This window comes from Clupea harengus, chromosome 26, assembly GCF_900700415.2.
Source record: "Clupea harengus chromosome 26, Ch_v2.0.2, whole genome shotgun sequence".
Classification (NCBI taxonomy): domain Eukaryota; kingdom Metazoa; phylum Chordata; class Actinopteri; order Clupeiformes; family Clupeidae; genus Clupea; species Clupea harengus.
The window spans coordinates 11,149,722-11,169,802 of record NC_045177.1 but is presented as its reverse complement, the minus strand read 5'-3'; the positions used below and the strand labels follow the sequence as shown (position 1 = coordinate 11,169,802).

General features: G+C 45.6%; 2 protein-coding genes across 2 annotated transcripts in view; both read left to right on the top strand.

Annotated features, from left to right (window-relative positions):
• Window positions 1–192: 192 nt before the first annotated feature.
• Window positions 193–16,373, top strand: pla2g6 (phospholipase A2, group VI (cytosolic, calcium-independent)). Its single transcript, XM_031563565.2, has 17 exons — window positions 193–375; window positions 4,798–5,037; window positions 6,723–6,935; window positions 7,090–7,270; window positions 7,453–7,640; window positions 7,737–7,833; window positions 8,291–8,473; window positions 9,156–9,264; window positions 10,091–10,204; window positions 11,037–11,127; window positions 11,439–11,602; window positions 11,770–11,920; window positions 12,084–12,220; window positions 13,487–13,641; window positions 14,182–14,349; window positions 14,986–15,059; window positions 15,970–16,373. The coding sequence occupies exons 1-17, from the start codon at window positions 311–313 to the stop codon at window positions 16,112–16,114; spliced, it is 2,475 nt and encodes an 824-aa protein (XP_031419425.1). The 5' UTR covers window positions 193–310; the 3' UTR covers window positions 16,115–16,373.
• Window positions 16,374–18,170: 1,797 nt separating this feature from the next.
• The window catches only part of baiap2l2b (BAR/IMD domain containing adaptor protein 2 like 2b), a 9,361-nt gene continuing 7,450 nt past the window's right edge, over window positions 18,171–20,081 (top strand). The window contains exons 1-3 of the mRNA XM_031563983.2: window positions 18,171–18,372; window positions 18,712–18,787; window positions 19,524–19,610. Of these exons, the coding sequence (XP_031419843.1) occupies window positions 18,310–18,372; window positions 18,712–18,787; window positions 19,524–19,610 (226 nt within the window). The 5' untranslated portion in view covers window positions 18,171–18,309. The remainder of the gene's footprint in view (window positions 18,373–18,711; window positions 18,788–19,523; window positions 19,611–20,081) is intronic.

Sequence of the window (20,081 nt, the reverse complement as noted above, 5' to 3'; positions counted from 1 at the left end):
TTTTGTTGTAAATATAATGCTGTAGCTAATGTATACGTATAGAATCGGGTCGGTTTGCTAAATAACAGTCCTTATAGAAAGGCAGAGTAAAATATTAGTTTTCTTGTGCCCTATTAGATTTATTAATAGTACGGGCTACTGAAGTTGTGTGCGTATGTAAAAAGAGAGAGGTTTTGCACGATGGTACCGCCATCTGGTTAAAAAATCGCAGCTGATTGGACTGACAGGATACAATTGGTTGCCGTGTGATTGGACAGCGATACGTCTGTCAAGGCTTGAGTATAGTTTGGTTGAAGTGTGGCGACTGTTGATGTTCTGTCATAAATCGGAAAGCTATCTGCTAGAACTAGAGCCAAGCAGCCTCAGGATCAGCAGGTAGGTGCAAGAACTCAACTGTTGGATAAGATTATAATAAGCCGATTAGTATTGTCAAGATTTAATGATCACGGGACACGTCATTTAGAGTAAAGTTAACCTGTCATCCGTGTTTGTCTGCTACGAATCGGTGTTAGTTAGTGGTGTAACAGCCAACTAGCTAACTAGTGACAGTTTCTTAGGTCAACGTTAGCCAGTTAGCTTTTGGACTCGATGTATTGCTTAGCATGCTGAATAACGAGCTAAGTGCGTTTGATGAATTGAATGAATGAAGACACAATGAAGTTGCTTATTATTACAATTGTTCAGTTATCTGCAAGCTATGCCTCGAATAACCTAATAGCATGCCCAGTAGTACTATGAAACTTCAGAGGCATCATACGTGTAAGGCGTTACAAGCCTACTAGTCTAGTAGCCAGCCCATAGAGCCCCATTGTGAACCCGGAAATGTTGAGTACACCAAAGTTTTTTTGCAGAAATGTGAAGTATGGGTCCCCAGTATACAGAAACTGCCGGATGCTAATTTGCATATGTTGAGCAATTTGCATAATTTGCACAATTAGCATTATTAGCTTAATCGTCCAATTTGACCACATATTTTGCCCTGTGTGACCAATTTCTACAATATTGGAGTCTTTTTAGAGGTTGTAGAGGATGCTGAATTCAATTCTGATACTTTCAGACATCAAAATGGTAATTCTATAACAATTTTGGATACATTTAGACAGGTTTTTGATTAATTTCGGATGAAATTTAAGGTTATTTTCATGGTGAACACAATAAACTCACAATTTTGAATCACAAGAGCTCCTACTCTTTGATGTGAATGTTGATAACCTACATTTGTTTACATTTTTGAGGTACGGTCATGTTTTTATGCAAATAAGCTGTTGTAATAAGCATGTTGTAAAGCAAGGTAGCATAGTCTAGAATCTAGATGGATAACTTGGCATATACGTGAAATTTAGCACCTTCCTTCCATTGCAAAAGATGACCTTCTTTCCGGAAGTCATGTGTGCCGCCATTCAGATGGTGCACTTGCAGTGAGTGCAGATATGTTTGGGGAGCAGACATGCATCAGGCAAGGGAAGGGAGCAGGGGGCATGAAGGGTATTTCAACCAACCCTAAACAGGTTGCAGTTTGCATCCAATCATTTGGCATATGTTCACATCTTTCTCAGTCATTGGATGACATGTACAGTGATAAAGTAGCATCAGAGAAGACTCTGTCCAACAGACACAAAGAGGAGGGTGAAGCACGACGGGAGTTGGATGCTGAGGACCGCTCTCAAATTGTGAGGATACTGTGGGAAAACACAAATCCACTCATGACAGAGAGCACTTTGTCCTCCACATCATAAATGGACAGGTGGCTGATGAAAAGGTGAATGTGCAGGATGCGCTGAAGATTGGCCAGGCTATGTGTAAAAAGTTTACTTCATCACTTAAGGAGGCATTTAATGCACCCATCTCTCACAAGGTAGTGACTATGAAGTTCCAGAAAAAGGGAATGAAGGTCAGTGGGAAGGTTGTTTGTGACCTTGAGTCATTATTTGCTCGATTGTTGGTGGTGGGAGGCCAGAGAAAAGTGGAGCTCTCTTCTATCTTCAAATATGAGCTTAGCCCAGTCCCCTTGTCAATCATTGATGACAATGGATGCCTCCGAAAGGGCAATATGTCAGTGCTTGTCCAGCAGCTTGGAATTCCAGTTTGCAATCCCCAGCCACCAGATGTTGTCATTGTGGATGCATCTCGGCTCATTTATCACGTGGTTTGGCCATCGTCTGGGACAGTGGCAGATCTTGCAGCCAGCATGGGACATCGGCTTAGTTGTTACAACACCCAAACATTTGTCATCTTTGACAAAAAAATTCGCAGGTGTCTGCCAAGGACCATGAGAGACAAAGAAGAGCAGGGGAGAGCTCCACAGAGTACAAGCTCTCATTGACTACACCTCTACCTAGTCGAGCACAACAAGCAAAGGCTGAGCGAACTCCTGTGTACTTTCAATGTAGGAAGTAAGATCGTGATGGTCAGTAAAGCTGACAGCATTGACACATGATGAGGCTGATATATCAGTTATATCTTACATGTTAGATGTTGTCAGACATGGGGCTTCAACTGTTCGCATTCTTAGTGATGACACAGATGTCTTTGTGATTATGGTTTATTGGTGTTGGAAGGCTGGGATCACAACTAACCTACAGATGGAAAAATGGAATGGCACTGTTCTCAGCATAAATGCAACTGCAAAGAACCTGGGTGACCATTGTTGTTCAATTCTGGCCATGCATGCTCTTTCAGGATGTGATACCACCTCATATCCTGTTGGGAAGGGGAAGGTATCTGCACTCAAGGCCATGACAGTTGTACCTGGCAAGCTTCTCCACTGTATTGGAGAGGCAGAAGCCACAGATTTACAGATCACCAAAGCAACAAGGACTTTCTTTCTGGCTCTGTACAATCAGAGGAACTCTGTGACCTTGGATGCAGCTCGGTATGACATTTACCGAAAGCGCAAAAGGCCCCCAGCACTGAAAACACTACCTCCTACAGAGCGTAAAATGCACCTTCATGGAAGACGTGCCCACCTACAGGTGCTCTTATGGAAAGCAGCAGACCAGGCTGATCCACCGGCTGTGGATATCACTTTGTTTGGATGGGACAAGAAGATGGGCCTAAAGGAAGGAGAGGAACTGATTATGCCCACCCAGGATTCAAGTCCAGTTGTTCCTCTGGCTTTGTTAGATGTCGTCAGCTGTGGTTGCAGAGCCGGGTTGAAACCTTGCACATCAGCAAAGTGTAGCTGTGCAGCTGCAGGTCTGGCCTGTACCAGTTATTGTTCCTGCAAAGGCAATGATGGGATATGCTGCAACATACTCACTCAACAGCAAGAACACAAAGAGAGTGATGAAGGATCTGGAGAAGATGATGACAGAACAGACGAGGATAGTGAAGATGAGGAGGCTGCCTTTTGTTGATTAATTGTGAGGCATAGCCGTTTGCCTGAAGGTGGTAGCCAGTTAGTGCTTTTTGTGGTGCAGAGGTGAGGCCCTCTTGATTAGTCTTGCGTCTGGCGGGCTGACCCGGGTTGCCCAGACTCAGTTTTAACTTTTGCGTCTGGCGTTGTTTTAACTGGGTCCTCGTTGGATCTTGCGACTTGTGGACCAACCTGGGCAGCCTTTCTGCCTTTCGGGCATGACCCTAGCGACTTAAGGGGCCTGTCTTGTATGGCATGTACAGTATATAGTATATTATACAGTATATTTGTACATAGTGATATGATACCCAATCACCATCAAAGTGTTTACATTGTGACTCTGGTGACATCTGTTCACCCTAGCCACCTCACAAGCAGACTGGCCTTCTCAGCTTCACCGCTCACATGAGGCAACAGGGTGTTTAACCCCAAGGAGTTTATTGCAATCGCAATGCTTTTTCCTCCAGAAATGCAAATTTCAAACAGGAGTCAAGTATCAGGAGGGGATTTAGCTTCACTACACCCTGAAAAAAAATGCTTTAACATTCACAAGAGCACTCATGATTCTGAAATCTAAGATTATTGTGTTCTAAATAACCTTAGATTTCGTCCAAAATTAATAACAAATGTGTCTAAATGTATCCAAATGTGTTATTCAATTACCATTTTAAAGTATGAAAGTGCCAGAATTGAATTCAGCATCCTCTAAAACCTCTAAAAAGACTCCAATATTGTAGGAATTGGTCATATGGGGCAAAATATGTGGTCAAATTGGACGATTAAGCTAATAATGCTAATTATGCAAATTGCTCAACATATGCAAATTAGCATCCGGCAGTTTCTGTATACTGGGGACCCATACTTCACATTTCTGCAAAAAAAACTTTGGTGTACTCAACATTTCCGGGTTCACCTAGTTGGCTACTAGACTATACGACTTGATGCTGGGTCCTCTTTAAGAATATTTTTCCGCACTGCCCGTTTCGAAACTAAACTAGATGCTTTTAAAAAAAAAAAAAAGCTATTTGCTTACACTGTAACTCATTTGTATGTCACTTTTGTATCTGCCAAAAGTGTAAATGTGAATGTAACCTAAGGTACGGTCTGCTGCTTATCCAATAAGTTATCAGTGTGTATTTTTTTCTTTGGTTGATGTTTAATGATCTATTCTGCATTGATCTATGATATATGGCCTGGATTTGGTTATCAGATACATTTTCAGACTTTCCATGCCTTATTTAAGGTTACTGTTTTACTGAGTTCCACGACCCTTTCGCAGGAGGTGAAAACACAAAGCTTCTGAAACATATATGTTGGTCTTGGTGTTTTTGGCCTTTACTGGTCAGCACTTAAGTGTAGAACAATGTATAGTGTAATAACAAATATTTAGCTCATAGTGTGTATGCTTCATATAAACTTTTTGACCCACTTATTTCTTCCAGACTTATTTTTTTTTTATCACGGAGTATGCAGTTCTTAGGGCGTCTCCTGGACACGGTGTCCTCTGTGTCCAACCTATTCTCCAACCCATACCGGGTGAGGGATGTACCACTGTCAGAGTACAGTGGAGGGGGGCGGACGAGGCTGAAGGAGGAGGGCAGGATCGTTTTGTACCGGAACCCCCCCAGTCAGTCGTGGGACTGCCTGCTGCTGTGTCCTGAGACACCTGCCACTGCCCTCAGGTAAACTTGATAAACCAACAAAAAAAAATCTTGGTGCTGTTTAAAAAGTAAGGGGGTGAATCTTCTGCATATTGGTTCTGTTTTGCTTTCAGTTTCTTGTTTCGCTAGATACAGGAAGGGATTGTTGTGGCCCAGATCATATGCTGTTGTTGCACTTCTGTTGTGAATCATCTGGTCAGACTTCCATGATGTGTCTATTAGGGCTGTCAAAATTGCTCAAAAATGACGTTCGAATATTCGCTTTAAAAAAACACATATATTCGAACATATTCGAATTTCTGGTTGTGCATTAGGCACGTCAATAACAGGACAAATTAATACAACGAGACATAACTACTTGTATAGGTAATTTATTTAAGTTTAAACATATTTAACAACATATTACCTACACAAAAATAAGTTAATTAACGAATGGCCAAGACCGCAGAGCTTGCACACACTCGCACTCTTTCTTTCTCCCTCTCTCTGCCTCTCCCGCACCGTCGCGCTCTCTGCACATAGCGGTTTAAATGAACGACAACAAGGGATATGGTACCTCGGTTCCAGTGCTTCACAGAACTCCCTGAAGCCTATCCCATCCACCACACTGATCGGCCTCATGTCCTTGCATATGAACGAAATCAATTTTTGCTGCCGCAGGCAACGAACTTGTGACGGACGGCGCAAAATATGTATCCAGACGTGGCTGTTTCGCTGAAGTTCCACATATTATGCCATATTCACTTGGATGCACATTTTGGAGATGTAGCCTCAAGTTGCTAGTTGTTGAATGGTAAGCTAACGCTAGCTTACACATTACTTAACTGTAGGCTCAACAAGTTTACAATCAACTGCCCAAAATCAGAAATATTTCCAGACATCACTCTTTAGATTTTTGGGGGTTACAATCACTTTCTCTGCTGCGGTCAAGCAGGGTTCTGCACTTTCTGCCATCTTCCACCAAGTCAACTGTCAGCAGTGAGGCAACTTGTTGAGCCTACAGCTAAAGTAGTGTGTAAGCTAGAGTTAGGTTACCATTCAACAACTAGCAACTTGAGGCTAAATATCCAAAATGTGGAGATGTAGCCTCAAGTTGCTAGTTGTTGAATGGTAAGCTAACTCTAGCTTACATAGCTTATACACTACTTTAGCTGTAGGCTCAACAAGTTTACCATCAACTGACCAAAATCCGAAATATTTCCCGACATCACTCTTTAGATGTTTGGGGGTTACAATCACTTTCTCTGCTGCGGTCAAGCTGGATTCTGCACTTTCTGCATCTCGCAAGTCAACTGTCAGCAGTGACTCTGTGCCAGACAGTGAGACTCCTGTGACCTGTCCCTGATCTCAGGCGCGCGCCCACCCGCAAAGCAGACAGTGCTGCCGCTGTTTTTTTTTGTTTGTTTTTTTTTACATTTGAATATTCATTTTCACATTCGAAATTCAATTTTTAACAACTATTCGAATATATATTCGAATTTAGAATATTCGTTGACAGCCCTAGTGTCTATAGGTGAACATGCCACGTTCAGTGGGTTACACCTCGACTAGCTCACTCATTCTGTGAGAGGATGAAAAACTTCTGAATAACAACAACAAGACTCCTTGATGTTTATACAGATGGAATAAATAATGAATGAAGAAGAAGATATACAAAAAGTCCACCATGTTTAGCGTATTGTCTGTCGTCATTCGTTTTGGTTCAGATTGTTCCAGGTGGCTTCAGAAGAAGACGCCATGAACTGGTTCCCTCAGTATGCCCTCAAACTCCGCCCCTTCTATGAGATGGTCCCATCATTCAAACCCGAGACCATCCAGCCAATAGTGGACTGCCTCCGCAGCCATCCCGACTGGAGCTCCGCCCATATTGCAGTGGATAAAGGATTGAGGGACTGCTTGAAGCACAATTATGTCCTGAGGTAAGATCCTCTTCAGAGTTGGGTGTTCCGACATAGAAGACACTAGAACTAATGAGACTGGTGAGACAAGAGATGAAAGAGGGAAGGTGCAGCCGGCATGGCTTTTCTTTCTTTCTTTCTTTCTTTCTTTTGATCTGTCTTTCTTTCTCTCCAGCCAGATCAATGCTCGGGATGGCCAGGGGCAGACGCCGCTCCACCTGGCCTGTGAGCAAGGGGAAGTGGGCTGCGTTCGCGAGCTTCTCGACGAGTGCCAGGCTCGCACCGACATCAAAGACAAAAATGGAGATACGCCCATGCACTGTGCTGCCAAGCAGGACACGGCAGCTGTCATAGAGGTGAGTTATAGGCCGAGGCCTTGCAAAAGAGCTGTGGGAGGCTTGGGGTAGTACATTATGGTCAGGACAGAAACTCACCCTGGGAATTTTGAATACTGCCAACTGCCACTCTTAGTGGCGATTTGTGGTCATTTGAGTCCCTTAGGTCTTTGCACTGTGGTTGATCTAACTGTGGTCTTCAGGTCCTGTGTTGTCGCCTGTGTGCCGGGGTGAACGACTTCAACCTGGCGGGGGAAACGCCGCTCCACGTGGCCTGCCGTCTGGGACGTGCGGAGGCGGTCAAGGCTTTGCTGGGAGGCGGGGGCAAGTGTGACGTTCTCGGAGGCAACTGTTACCCGATCCATGCGGCCATGAAGTACAGCCAGAAAGGGTGAGCAGCAGAGGAAGACGTCCCCAGACTCTAGGCCTCTCTCTTGGACGTCGGCTCCGTGGAGTGATTTACGTTTGTCTTCTTTCTCCTCTCCAGCTGTGCGGAGGCCATTCTGACCGCTGACCCAGCTCAGCTCCAGGCAGAGGACCCCGTCTATGGAGGCTCTCCACTCCACTGGTCCAAGACCTCTGAGGTCAGAATAGTCCATTTACTGTACAGTTCTTTTTCATGCAAACGAAACATAGGAGACGTACACTCACTCGCCAGTTTATTAGGAACACTGAGCTGAAACGAATGCAGTCTAATACACAAGGCCGGTCATTTTAACACTCATAATTTGATTGCAGGAATGTTGTATTATATTAGTTGTATTGTATTAATGTTGACTGTATTAGGTTTCGCTCAGTGTTCCTAATAAACTGGCAATTGAGTGATTGTATAATGGATCTTGATGTGTTGTTCTGCAATAGGCTTTAGATACAGTATGTTAAGACTTGAGTGGAACTACAACCAGAAGTTATTTTTATACCGTTCTAACAGAGGCTTTGCTTTGTGGCCTTGTGACAAATAGCTAGCGTCCATGTGCTAATCGATCTTCATCAGCTGATGAATAAGCTGTCCCTCCCTCTCTCTCTCTCTGCCCGGCCCAGATGACTCGGATGTTGCTGGATAGAGGCTGCAATGTGAACTACCTCAGTAAGACCGGGGAGAGCCCCCTCCACATCATGACCAAGAAGGACCGCTTTGAGGCGGCCATGGTCCTACTCACACATGGTGGGGATCCCAACATCCTCGGGCCAGACGGAAACACGGCCCTTCACCTCGCCATGAAGGTACACGCCGTCTGGCTTCAGATGCCTGGCATAGACAGCTCAACATTGTACATTACATTACATTTACATTTAGTCATTTAGCAGACGCTTTTATCCAAAGCGACTTACAAGGATGTATACACATTTTACATTTACACTGATGGCACACTGCACATCAGGAGCAATTAGGGGTTCAGTGTCTCGCTCAAGGACGCTTCGACAGGGAATCGAACTAGCAACCTGGAACCCTGTACCCTGTATCGCATTCTGAATCAACTCTATTCAGTATCTGAATCCACCGTGTTTGCTGTTTAAAGAAACAGAATGGTGTCCGTTCATCCGATTTTTAGTTGAATTATGTCAGTTAGAGGCATAGTCCACGATTTGAAGTTTTCTACACTTTTTTTGTCAAATTCAGTGAAATGCTCCTGGTGGTTCTCAAACACACAGAGCGGCTCGGACCGAGCTATACACTATTCCTGCCAATCAGCAAATTGCTTCAGGATCACAGATTGGCTGTTAAGCCCAAATATCAATCACCTTTCAAAAGAGTTGCAGAGTATACCTTTAAATGTCTGAAAAATGTAATATTTATTGTATACACAAAATAATTGCAGAGTATACCTTTAAATGTCTGAAAAATGTCATGTTTATTGTATACACAAACCAGTCGCTCATTTATTCTGCATGTTTGGTTGTTCAGCTGGATCATATGGGCCTGATCAAGGCTCTGATAGTGTTTGGAGCTGATGTGGAGATCCACAACGCCCTGGGGGAGACACCCGGCCTCATCGCCGCCCGCAGCAGCAAAGGTGAGGCAGGATGGATGAGAGAGGGAGAGAGGGAGAAAGGGAGAGAGAGAGGGAGAGAGAGAGAGGGAGAGCGATCGAGAGATGGTCCATTTCAGTAGAAGGAGACCAAGGGGGTACAAGGAGGAGAGTAAAGAGGGGGCTGAGGAAGAGACCAGTGCTGAAAATGACTCCTTTAAATGTCTAAAACGGATATTTTATTTTAAAAGGAAGTCAAACTTGAACCCAAAGTGGTTTGTACAACAGTTGTCACAGCTGTAGGTGAGCAGAAGAACAGTTTGTAAGTTTTCATGCATGTGTTTGTTGGGGTTCGTGATGATAACATATTTAACATATTTATACCAGATATAAATATTTGCTGTCTTCATTGCTTAATTTAATGTAACCGACGTACGAATGGCTGTGTTTACATCTGTGTGTTGTGTGGGCAACCAGTCTCTTTCGTTCTTTCATCATCACAAAAGAACGAAAGCTTAATATAACTTAGCCCTTGAGCTTGTGTCCCAACATTCAGTGCATGCATAAGCAGTAGCCCTGCATCCATACGTAAACACCTGTGTTTTTATTTGAAAGATCTTCCAATAATATCAAATGATTAACAATGAATTAATTATTTGAAAGTCTTACTAATAGTATGAATCATGTCTTGTTTGTTTTCGTCTGGTCATGGTGAGCTTGATTGTCTTTTTTTTGTCTCACGTCTTTGACCCCACACAACCCCCACTCTCTCATCCTGTCCCTCCCTCTCTCCCTCCCTCTCTCTCTCTCTCCCTCCCTCTCACTCTCTCTCTCTCTGGTCTTGTGTTGTGGATGCATGGCATGTTCAAAGGCCCCAACAGAAAGATTCTGCTCGACATGCTGTGTAGTGTAGGAGCTGAACGCTGCCACCCCCCGGCACCAGATCTGCTCTCCCCCAGCAGGAGAGCTGGGACTCCTGGCATAGGTAATGCCACCCCCCCCCCCCCCCCTTCCCCCAGAGAGACCTCCACTCTGATCCACTCCTCCCATCCCTAAACATGCTCTTGTTCTGTGACACAGCGGTCCATTCTGGGTATACTGAAATGAAGTTGTCTTGTCATCCCTCTCCTCCTATGGTGATGTTATATTGTTATACTTTAAAATGGTCTCTACCTCTGTGTGTGCTCTCTATAGAATTCTTCCTGAGAAAATGTTTGTTTTCTTGACCATCACTGGGGAACATTTAAAGCTTCATTTAACCAGATCAGTCAGATTGCTTAGTAACATAATGGTCAGGCTGGAATAGCCCACAGTGTCTCACCTCCCTGGTGTCTCACCTCCCTGGTGTCTCACCTGCCTGGTGTCTCACCTCCCTGGTGTCTTCCTCTCTGTCCTCAGTGTGGGCAGGCCGGGGAAGTTAGCATCTTTGGGTTGGGTTTCCTGTTTATGTGACTGCCTCCTTCTGCCAGCAGTGAGAATGTGCACTCCCTATTCTTTGCCTGGTGGCTGTGTAATGTTATATACAGTAGATGGCCTCATGAAGAAACGACCCCTTGACCTCTCCCCTGAAGTCTTATAACGATGCAGTTCTGCTGTTCAGAAGACAATGATTGATTAATTGATTAAAAAAACAGTTTGTTATCTTAGTTGACTGTTATTCCTACGTAATAGTTACTCTCCTAGTTGTCCTACTAAATAGGATGATTGCATTGTTTCCCCTTCCAGATGGGTGAGACCTTGTGTGCATGTGCTATGTTCTCAGGTGATGTGGTGATCTGCTGAGGAGTTTCACAATCTTTTCTGTGTTTGGCTGACAGGATTCGAGGACATCATGCACGTGTCGGCATCCATCGCGGCTATGAGCGGGGGAAAAGGGGAAGTGGACGGGGTCAAACCAGGAGGCAGGAAGTATGTCTGCGACGATGGAGAAGTAACACCTCATCTTCATTGATCCTGCCGTGTCAGTTATTCTGGAGAAGAGATATAGCTAATTATTGATTATTGACACACACTGACAATTAGGTTTGATTTTCTAGCTTGTGTCTGACAAGTCATTAACATGAATAGATCATAGTATCATAGTCCAGGTGACCCCAGTGTTGTTGAGGATGTGACCCTGATGTGACCCTGATGTGACCCTGATGTGACCCTGTTGTGACCCTGATGTGACCCTGATGTGACCCTGGTGTGACCCTGATGTGTGTGTGTCTCCTCTGAAGGCTGGACAGGTTGCTGTGTCTGGACGGAGGAGGGATCAAGGGTCTGGTTCTGATTCAGATGCTGATCGCTGTGGAGCGAGAGGCTGGGCGCCCAGTGAGAGAGCTCTTTGATTGGGTGGCGGGAACCAGCACTGGAGGAATACTGGCCCTGGCTGTTATACATGGTGTGTGTCTGTGTGTGTGTCTGTGTGTGTGTGTGTGTGTGTTTGTGTGCGTGTGTGCGTATTATCTTTACAGCATGGGTGGAGTGCTGTTATGGGTCAGTCACTTGGACTTGAACTGACTGTGTTGTGTTGTGTTGTGTTGTGTTGTGTTGTGTTGTGTTGTCTAGGTAAGTCCATGGAGTACCTGCGCTGCCTGTACTTCCGCATGAAGGAGCAGGTGTTCAAGGGGTCGCGACCCTACGAGTCCGCCCCCCTGGAGGACTTCCTGAAGAAGGAGTTTGGGGAGAACACCAAGATGAGTGAAGTCAGACACCCCAGGTAGAAGTCTGCATCAAAACTCTGTATGTTCTTGTTCATCCTTTGTCATTGCAATGTGGGTTTGCCTCTGATATATTTTTTTGTCTTGCTTTCTCTCCCCCGCCCCTCTCTCTCTCTCTTTTTTTTTACCTCCATCCTTCAATCCTTTCTTTCCTTGCACCAGGGTGATGGTGACAAGTGTCCTTGCTGACCGCCATCCAGGGGAGCTGCACATCTTTAGGAACTACGACCCCCCGGCTCTCCAACGTGACCCGCCGTATGCCTCCTCTGCCACCTTCAAGCCTCTCACCACCCCAGAGGGTACGCTGCCAACCTCCAGCCTCTCTCTGTTCTTGTGCTAGTGATCTGGTCACCACCCCCGAGCGTACGCTGCCAACCTCCAGCCTCTCTCTGTTCTTGTGCTAGTGATCTGGTCACGTGATGGGGCTGAGAACAGCAGAAACTCTGCACTGTATGACTGTGTCATCTCTCTGTATGAGTAGAACTCGCCTCCTGTTAGGAAACAGCAGCGCAACCCCCACATCCATTTCATTCTTCTAATGTCAGAGAATGACTTGCCTTCTATGCAGAGTAGGGGTGGTTCTAGAGGGAATAACCCACAAATGAGAGAAATAACAAAAGTACTGAGGCTTCAAGTGGGATTTATGAACTGCTGGCACCGTTGAGCACACTAGTGATCTGAATAATGTCACACTCGTATCTGACGCGGTGACTCGGGAGAGAACAGCCTGTCATTGTTTTCGCTGAAAGACTGCAGACTACTGTGTTCACTTTCAAAGCTCAGCCGTCTCAAAATGGAAACGGGATGTGGTTTAAAAAACGAGAAGGAATTAGGTTACACGTGGCTTTTTGGAGGGACGGGACAGGAGAGGGGTCCAACACGACCGGCTCTAAATGCTCGACTGCAGTTGCGTGACTCCAACTGAAAGCACATGTCAGTCAGGCCAGTCGATCTGTCACATGCCTGCAGAAGTCACTTGAACTGCTTCCCCCCCCCCCCCCCCCCCCCCCCCCTCAGTTAACATTCCTGTTATTCACGTGTCTCCAGCGTAGCACTGGAATAAAGCCATTTTACACACCGGTGAGGGAGCATCTGACTAGTTAGCATGGAATGGTTTTGGTGGTGCAAGTGGTTTTTTTCAGGCACTCGTGATTCTCGGTCATGTGGGTTGAGTTAGTTCCACCACTGCAGACCCTCTGAGGACACACACACACACACACACACACACACACACACACACACACACACAGAGCATGCGTTTGTATCAGTGTGAGTGTTGTTGTTTCAGGATGGGAGGATGAGGATGTGTTGATAGTGGGATACACTGTGGAGCCGCCTAGAAAGCGTAGGAGGGTGACCGATGAAGGTGTGTGTCCGTACGTGTGTTTACTTGAATGTGTGAGTGCTGAAGGGTTTGTGTGTGTGTGTGTGTGTGTGTGCGCGCAGACATGATTCACCATAAGGGATATACTTTGTGAACAGGACTGTCCTTAAATAGCTCTTCCATGAAGTTCTCATCACGAGTCCTTTGTTTGTCTTGTTCTTCTGTCTCCTGCCCTCTTCAGAACAATTAGTTTGGCGTGCCGCCCGCTCCAGTGGTGCCGCCCCCACCTACTTCCGGCCAATGGGGCGCTTCCTGGACGGAGGGCTGCTGGCCAATAACCCCACACTAGACGCCATGACGGAGATTCACCATTATAACAAGGCCCTGAAAGTACAGGTCTGTAGCTCCGTATACCAACAGGGTCTTAAATAATAAAGGTCTTAATTATGTTAAGTAGCTTAACGAGGGGAACTTTACAATTACATTTACAGATAATGTTTCATTTTGGCAAAGAAGTTCAGTATAAGGAGAAAACAGTCTGTTTTGTTCTTTGACTCCTGCATGTTTTAAAGTGCTTCAATGTGTGCTAAGCTGATTCTTGCCACATTTGCCAAAAGGTAATTTAGTTTTGCCTATTCTGGCAAATTTGGTATTCCTATTCTCAGACCTAAAGTTTTTTTCCTCCATCTCCTCCTCCTCCCGTCTCTCCTCCTCTCTCTCTCCTCCTCCTCCTCTTCTTCCTCCATCTCCTCCTCCTCCTCCTTCTCCCGTCTCTCCTCATCCTCCTCCTCCTCCTCTTCCTCCATCTCCTCCTCCTCCCGTCTCTTCTCCTCCATCTCCTCCTCCTCCTCTTCCTCCATCTCCTCCTCTTCCTCCTTCTCCTCCATCTCCTCCTCCTCCTCCTCCCGTCTCTCCTCCTCTCTATCTCTCCCTCAGGGGAGAGGGGCGGAGGTGCAGAGGCTGAGGGTGGTGGTGTCTCTGGGCACGGGGAAGCCCCCCCAGGTGTCCGTCAGCTCCGTGGACGTGTTCCGGCCCTCCAACCCCCTGGAGCTGGCCAAGTCCTTCGTGGGAGCCAAGGAGCTGGGCAAGATGCTGGTGGATTGTGTGAGTCTGTGCTGGGTGCACTGTGCTGTTGCCTCTGTGTTTGATTGTGTGAGTCTGTGCTGGGTCCACTGTGCTGTTGCCTCTGTGTTTGATTGTGTGAGTCTGTGTTGGGTCCACTGTGCTTTTGCCTCTGTGTGTTTCTCTTAACGCTGGGTACGGACGAGGACAGGTTCATCTAGAACAAGTGGTAGCAGTAGTTTATTGTTTATGCGTTTATTTGAAAAGGGACAGCGTACGTTGATAAACATTTCCCAAGAAAAATTTTAAGAAAACAAATCGTAAAAACCAGACAGACATACAAGGTAAACAACGGTGTGACAAAACAGTGCAGTTAAGATAACAAATGGTAAAAACCAGACAGACAAGGTGTTAGACATAAAAAGAAGTTACGGTGTGAGTAGTGCAGTGGCCTAATTATGGTTGCAGGTTTGGTTATTTTTATCCATTTCTTAAGTTTGTTTTTGAACACTGAAATACTGAGAAGACTGTCTGTCCAAACGTACTGGACAAAGTTGGTAATCTTCTGAACTTCAAGTGTCCCTAAAACTCTCTCCTTTTTCCTGTCTCCCTCACTCAACCTCCCTCTCTCTCTCTCTCTCTCTCTCTCCCTCTTCTCTCTCTCTCTCTCTCTCTCAGTGCACAGACTCTGATGGCTGTGCGGTGGACAGAGCCCGTTCCTGGTGTGAGATGACTGACATGATCTACCACAGGTCAGTAAGGCAGCGGGAGACCTCATGACAAGTGCTCCATGCGATGACTGTCTTCCTTCCTGTGCCTTCACTAAAGGGTGCATTTCATTCATTCATTCATTCATTCACTTACTTACACTCATATTAAGAGATCCATTTGGTGTTGTCTTTTTCGTTTTTGTCCTTTTGTGTTTTGGAATATACAGACAGAGTTACTAAGCACTCGACAGAAATGCTGCCCTTCTCCTCAACTCCCCTCCCCTTCCTCTCACCCATCTCTCCTTCCCTTATCACTTCCTCTCTCTCTCCCTCTCTCCTCTCTTGTTGCCGTCCCGTCCGATCCTGTTCCCCGCTCCCTTTGTTCTCCCCTCTGGATTCTCTTTGTTCTCTCGGACTTCTCTTTTTTTCACAGCTTTTCCTCTCCAAACAAACACGCTCTCCCTTTACAGCCCACACAGTGTCTCTCGTCTCCTCCTCTGTTCCACCGCTCCACCTCTCCTGTTTTCTTCCCCTCCGGCCTCTCTTCCTCTCCCTATGTGTCAGGTTTCACTTGTTCCGAATGGGCATCTTATTTTTCAGCGCTGCTAGCGGTGGCAATGGTTCCACGTTAGAGATTTTCTTACACGGGGGTATTGACTAATAATCCAGTTTCTGGGGTGTTTTGTGGCTGAATAAAAGGTGTCTTTCTTGTCCCTGGGGCGACAGTGGTACAGTAGGTAGAGAAGTCGTTTAGTAATCAGAAGGTTGCTAGTTCGATTCCCTGTCGAAGCGTCCTTGAGCAAGACACTGAACCCCTAATTGCTCCTAATGTGCAGTGTGCCATCAGTGTAAAAATGTAAAATGTGTATACATTGTAAGTCGCACATATGTAAGTCGCTTTGGATAAAAGCGTCTGCTAAATGACTAAATGTAAATGTAAATGTCCGTGCAGATTCAGCCCTCAGCTGACGCAGGAGGTGATGCTGGACGAGGTGAGCGACGCGGTGCTGGTGGACATGCTCTGGGAGACGCAGATGTACCTGTACGAGCAGCGGGCCCAGCTCCAGACACTCGCCCAGCAGCTGCTGAAGGCCTGAGCCTCACACACCGCACCACACCACACCACACCGCACCACACCACACCAGACCAGATGCTGTGTGATCATACAGCCGAGAGATGGAGGAGGAGAGGCAGAGCCTAGAGAGGATAATGATGTATGGGTTGTGTCTATGTGTGTGTCCAAGTGAGATGTATCTGGTCTGCGGTAGGAGAAAGACTGACAGTGATTTTCAGGGACAGGATATATATATTGGCCTTTGTGTGTGTGTGTGTGTGTGTGTGTGTGTGTGTGTGTGTGTCTGCACAGTGTGTGTGTGTCTGCGCAGTGTGTGTGTGTGTGTGTGATACCTTATGCGCATGTATGTGGTTGTTCCACACACACACACTAAATTGTAAGACAGACTTCTGCACTGTCTGATGTTCACATGTGGTATTTCCATTGGAGGTGAAGTGGTGGTTCTGCTTGCTAGTAACAACAATCGTGACTCAAGACTTTGCCTCAAGAAGAAAGTGTCTTCTTTTGTTTGCCAGTTTGTTCATATTTGTTCATATTTGTTTGTTGTACACCTTCTGTAGAATTATGACCATTTCAAGCCTTGGATCAAAAGCGTATTGTGCGGAGCCTAAATGACAATAGTTATACACCTAACTGGACTAACTGGAGTTCCGGAGCATTCCATTCCATCATTCATTTGCACTGTTATAACTAAGTAAGAGCTGTTGTTCAGAAATGGTTTTTCCCAAAAAGCCTCTTTTCTAGAACACCAAGCTGTAATTGATTTGACATGACTTATATGCAGGTTTAATGTGAGAACACTACAGCATACTACAACATTCTATGTCTGCTACTTGCTGGGCCCTTTTCTATGCATATATTACCTCTCCATTCTACATTTTCAGTTATACAACAAATTGTGTACAAAATATCGATCTATTATTCACACAAATTCATATTTATGTGTTAAGTAACATGCAGCATTATTTGTGAACGGGCAACCAACTGACATTTGTGTGTATGGATGTAGATGTATTACCTCTGAACCTGTCTGACTTGGTGAAATCAGGGTCGTGGATCACCCAGTGGTCTGGGTCTCTCCTCTGTCTTTGCACTATTTGAGGTTTAACACCAAAGTGACGAGTGTTTCCCCTTAAAAGAGTTGCTATCATGTTTTGTATTAGTTCCTTTAACATGTTATGAAGTGGATATTAAATGATGTATCAAACATTAAACCTGTGAAATATAACTTATACCTAGTCACCTGTCTCACTTGTCTTTTTGTCATCTGTAAAGCGCTGATGGCCATATTTGGTTTGACCAGCAGCACCAACACGACCACAGCCTTGGCACAGAGCCCCTCGTGTCCATCTCCTCACAATGAGCCAGAGTGTTCACCATATGCTGGGCGGTGGCATGTTCACCGGGAGCACTCGGGTGTGCCGGGGCCACCCCTAGGGTCACCAGGCCCCTGAGCACATGTCCCTCAGTGGCCCCGGTGCGGCAGCTAGCGTTGAATTATTCAGAGGCCCGGGCAGTATCGATGGCGTGCGCATTCTCCCTCCCTCCCTTCATCCCTCCATCCTTGTGTCTGTGATATGAGGCGATAACAGAGGACTGAAAAGACTCATTACAGGAGGAGAGGGACTGAGAGAGCAGGGGCATTAGCGACCAATTGGGCATACTTACATCAGTGTTACCACCGTCACGGGAACCAAGACAGGAGTTACAGCACAAGGGACTTTACCTGTCACAGGTAAGAGCTCTTCTACCTCTGAGGGATAACCGTCACAGATAAGAGAGCTTCTATCTCTGAGGGATAACTGTCACAGGTAAGAGCTCTTCAACCTCTGAGGGATAACCGTCACAGATAAGAGCTCTTCAACCTCTGAGGGATAACTGTCACAGGTAAGAGCTCTTCTACCTCTGAGGGATAACCGTCACAGGTAAGAGCTCTTCAACCTCTGAGGGATAACTGTCACAGGTAAGAGCTCTTCTACCTCTGAGTGATAACTGTCACAGATAAGAGCTCTTCAACCTCTGAGGGATAACTGTCACAGGTAAGAGCTCTTCTACCTCTGAGTGATAATTAGGTGTCAATTGTAATGGAGTCTACCATGTTTGTTTGTTTTTACCCATTCCAGGCAAATGGCTTTGTCTTGCAGTAGATAATATTTGGCCTCTTCAACAGAAATGAAGTGAACATTTCTGCTCTTTACAGTTTGTGGTCCCCCCAAATGGCCACCATGTCTGGAGCGAATAGTGATCATCTGCACAGGTCCACCATCACTGTATATACTGTAAGTTAACTGGGTCCACTATCACTGTATATACTGTAAGTTAACTGATCATTCACACAGGTCCTCCATCACTGTATATACTGTAAGTTAACTGTGATCATCTGAACAGGTCCAGCATCACTGTATATACTGTAAGTTAACTGTGATCATTCGCACAGGTCCAATATCACTGTATATACTGTAAGTTTGACTTGCTGAAGGCAGAATGGTGGAAAAAGTTCAGTGTCTTCTGACCTGTTAACTCACTCTAATAGCAAAGGAGGAAATGAAGGTCTTATTTTTGTCTCTTGTCTGAATACGTTGTTTTATGATTAAAAACTTCAAACCTTTCCTGTACAGAATCTGATGGAACATTTCAACCCTGACCTACAGAAGATGGTCAGCTTAGGAAACAGCTATGTTAAAGCATTCCAATGTGAGTATGTGTTTGCACATTTAAGGCAGAAGTTTAAATGAACGATAGCCTGCTAGTCTTACAGACTATCGTGTGACAGTGGTACAGGAGGTAGAGAAGTCGTTTAGTAATCAGAAGGTTGCTAGTTCGAGTCCCTGTCGAAGCGTCCTTGAGCAAGACACTGAACCCCTAATTGCTCCTGATGTGCAGTGTGCCATGAATGTAAAATGTGTATACATTGTAAGTCGCACATATGTAAGTCGCTTTGGATAAAAGCGTCTGCTAAATGACTAAATGTAAGAAGTGCCTTATATGATGGGGTACTTGTACAGAGAGGTGCAGCGCAGAGCACACACGCTCCTGGACATACACACCTGTTCTTCTAGCTAACCTGTAAGGTGATGCTGAGGGTGTGGGATATTCCTGGCTCTCACACAGTGGGTTTCATTTATCAGCCTGTATTTAAGCATACCAGAGTACCCAACTGTGCTTGTCCTGTCATATGATTGAAATGTGTGTGTGTGTGTGTGTGTGTGTGTGTGTGTGTGTGTGTGCGAGTATGTGTTAGATTGTTAAAGTTCTGAGTTTGTTAAAGTTTGACATTAAGGCTGTTAAAGTTCTGACTTTGTGTGTGTGTGTGTGTGTGTGTGTGTGTGTGTGTGTGTGTGGTAGATTGTTAAAGTTCTGAGTTTGTTAAAGTTTGACATTAAGGCTGTTAAAGTTCTGACTTATGTGTGTGTGTGCATCTGTTTGGCAGCTCTTGCAGTGACCAGCGAGGCCTACTTTAGTGCGGTGGCTAAGATGGGAGAGCAGGCTCTGCATACATTTTCATCTCGCTCCCTGGGTAAGAGAGCTCGTGGGCATGTGTGTGTTAAGGTTCTGAGAGCTCGTGGGCATGTGTGTGTTAAGGTTCTGAGAGTTCGCTGGCATGCGTGTGTTAAGGTTCTGAGAGTTCGCTGGCATGCGTGTGTTAAGGTTCTGAGAGCTCGCTGGCATGCGTGTGTTAAGGTTCTGAGAGCTCGTGGGCATGTGTGTGTTAAGGTTCTGAGAGTTCGCTGGCATGCGTGTGTTAAGGTTCTGAGAGTTCGCTGGCATGCGTGTGTTAAGGTTCTGAGAGCTCGCTGGCATGCGTGTGTTAAGGTTCTGAGAGCTCGTGGGCATGTGTGTGTTAAGGTTCTGAGAGTTCGCTGGCATGCGTGTGTTAAGGTTCTGAGAGTTCGCTGGCATGCGTGTGTTAAGGTTCTGAGAGTTCGCTGGCATGCGTGTGTTAAGGTTCTGAGAGCTCGCTGGCATGCGTGTGTTAAGGTTCTGAGAG

What these genes read in the sequence shown, in the direction of transcription:
- pla2g6 (XM_031563565.2), top strand. Translation starts at nt 311, where the DNA reads ATGTTCTGTCATAAATCGGAAAGCTATCTGCTAGAACTAGAGCCAAGC. An exon ending in AAGCACAATTATGTCCTGAG is followed by an intron (nt 6,936 to 7,089) that starts GTAAGATCCTCT and finishes CTTTCTCTCCAG; the next exon opens with CCAGATCAATGCTCGGGATG. An exon ending in CCCTTCACCTCGCCATGAAG is followed by an intron (nt 8,474 to 9,155) that starts GTACACGCCGTC and finishes TTGGTTGTTCAG; the next exon opens with CTGGATCATATGGGCCTGAT.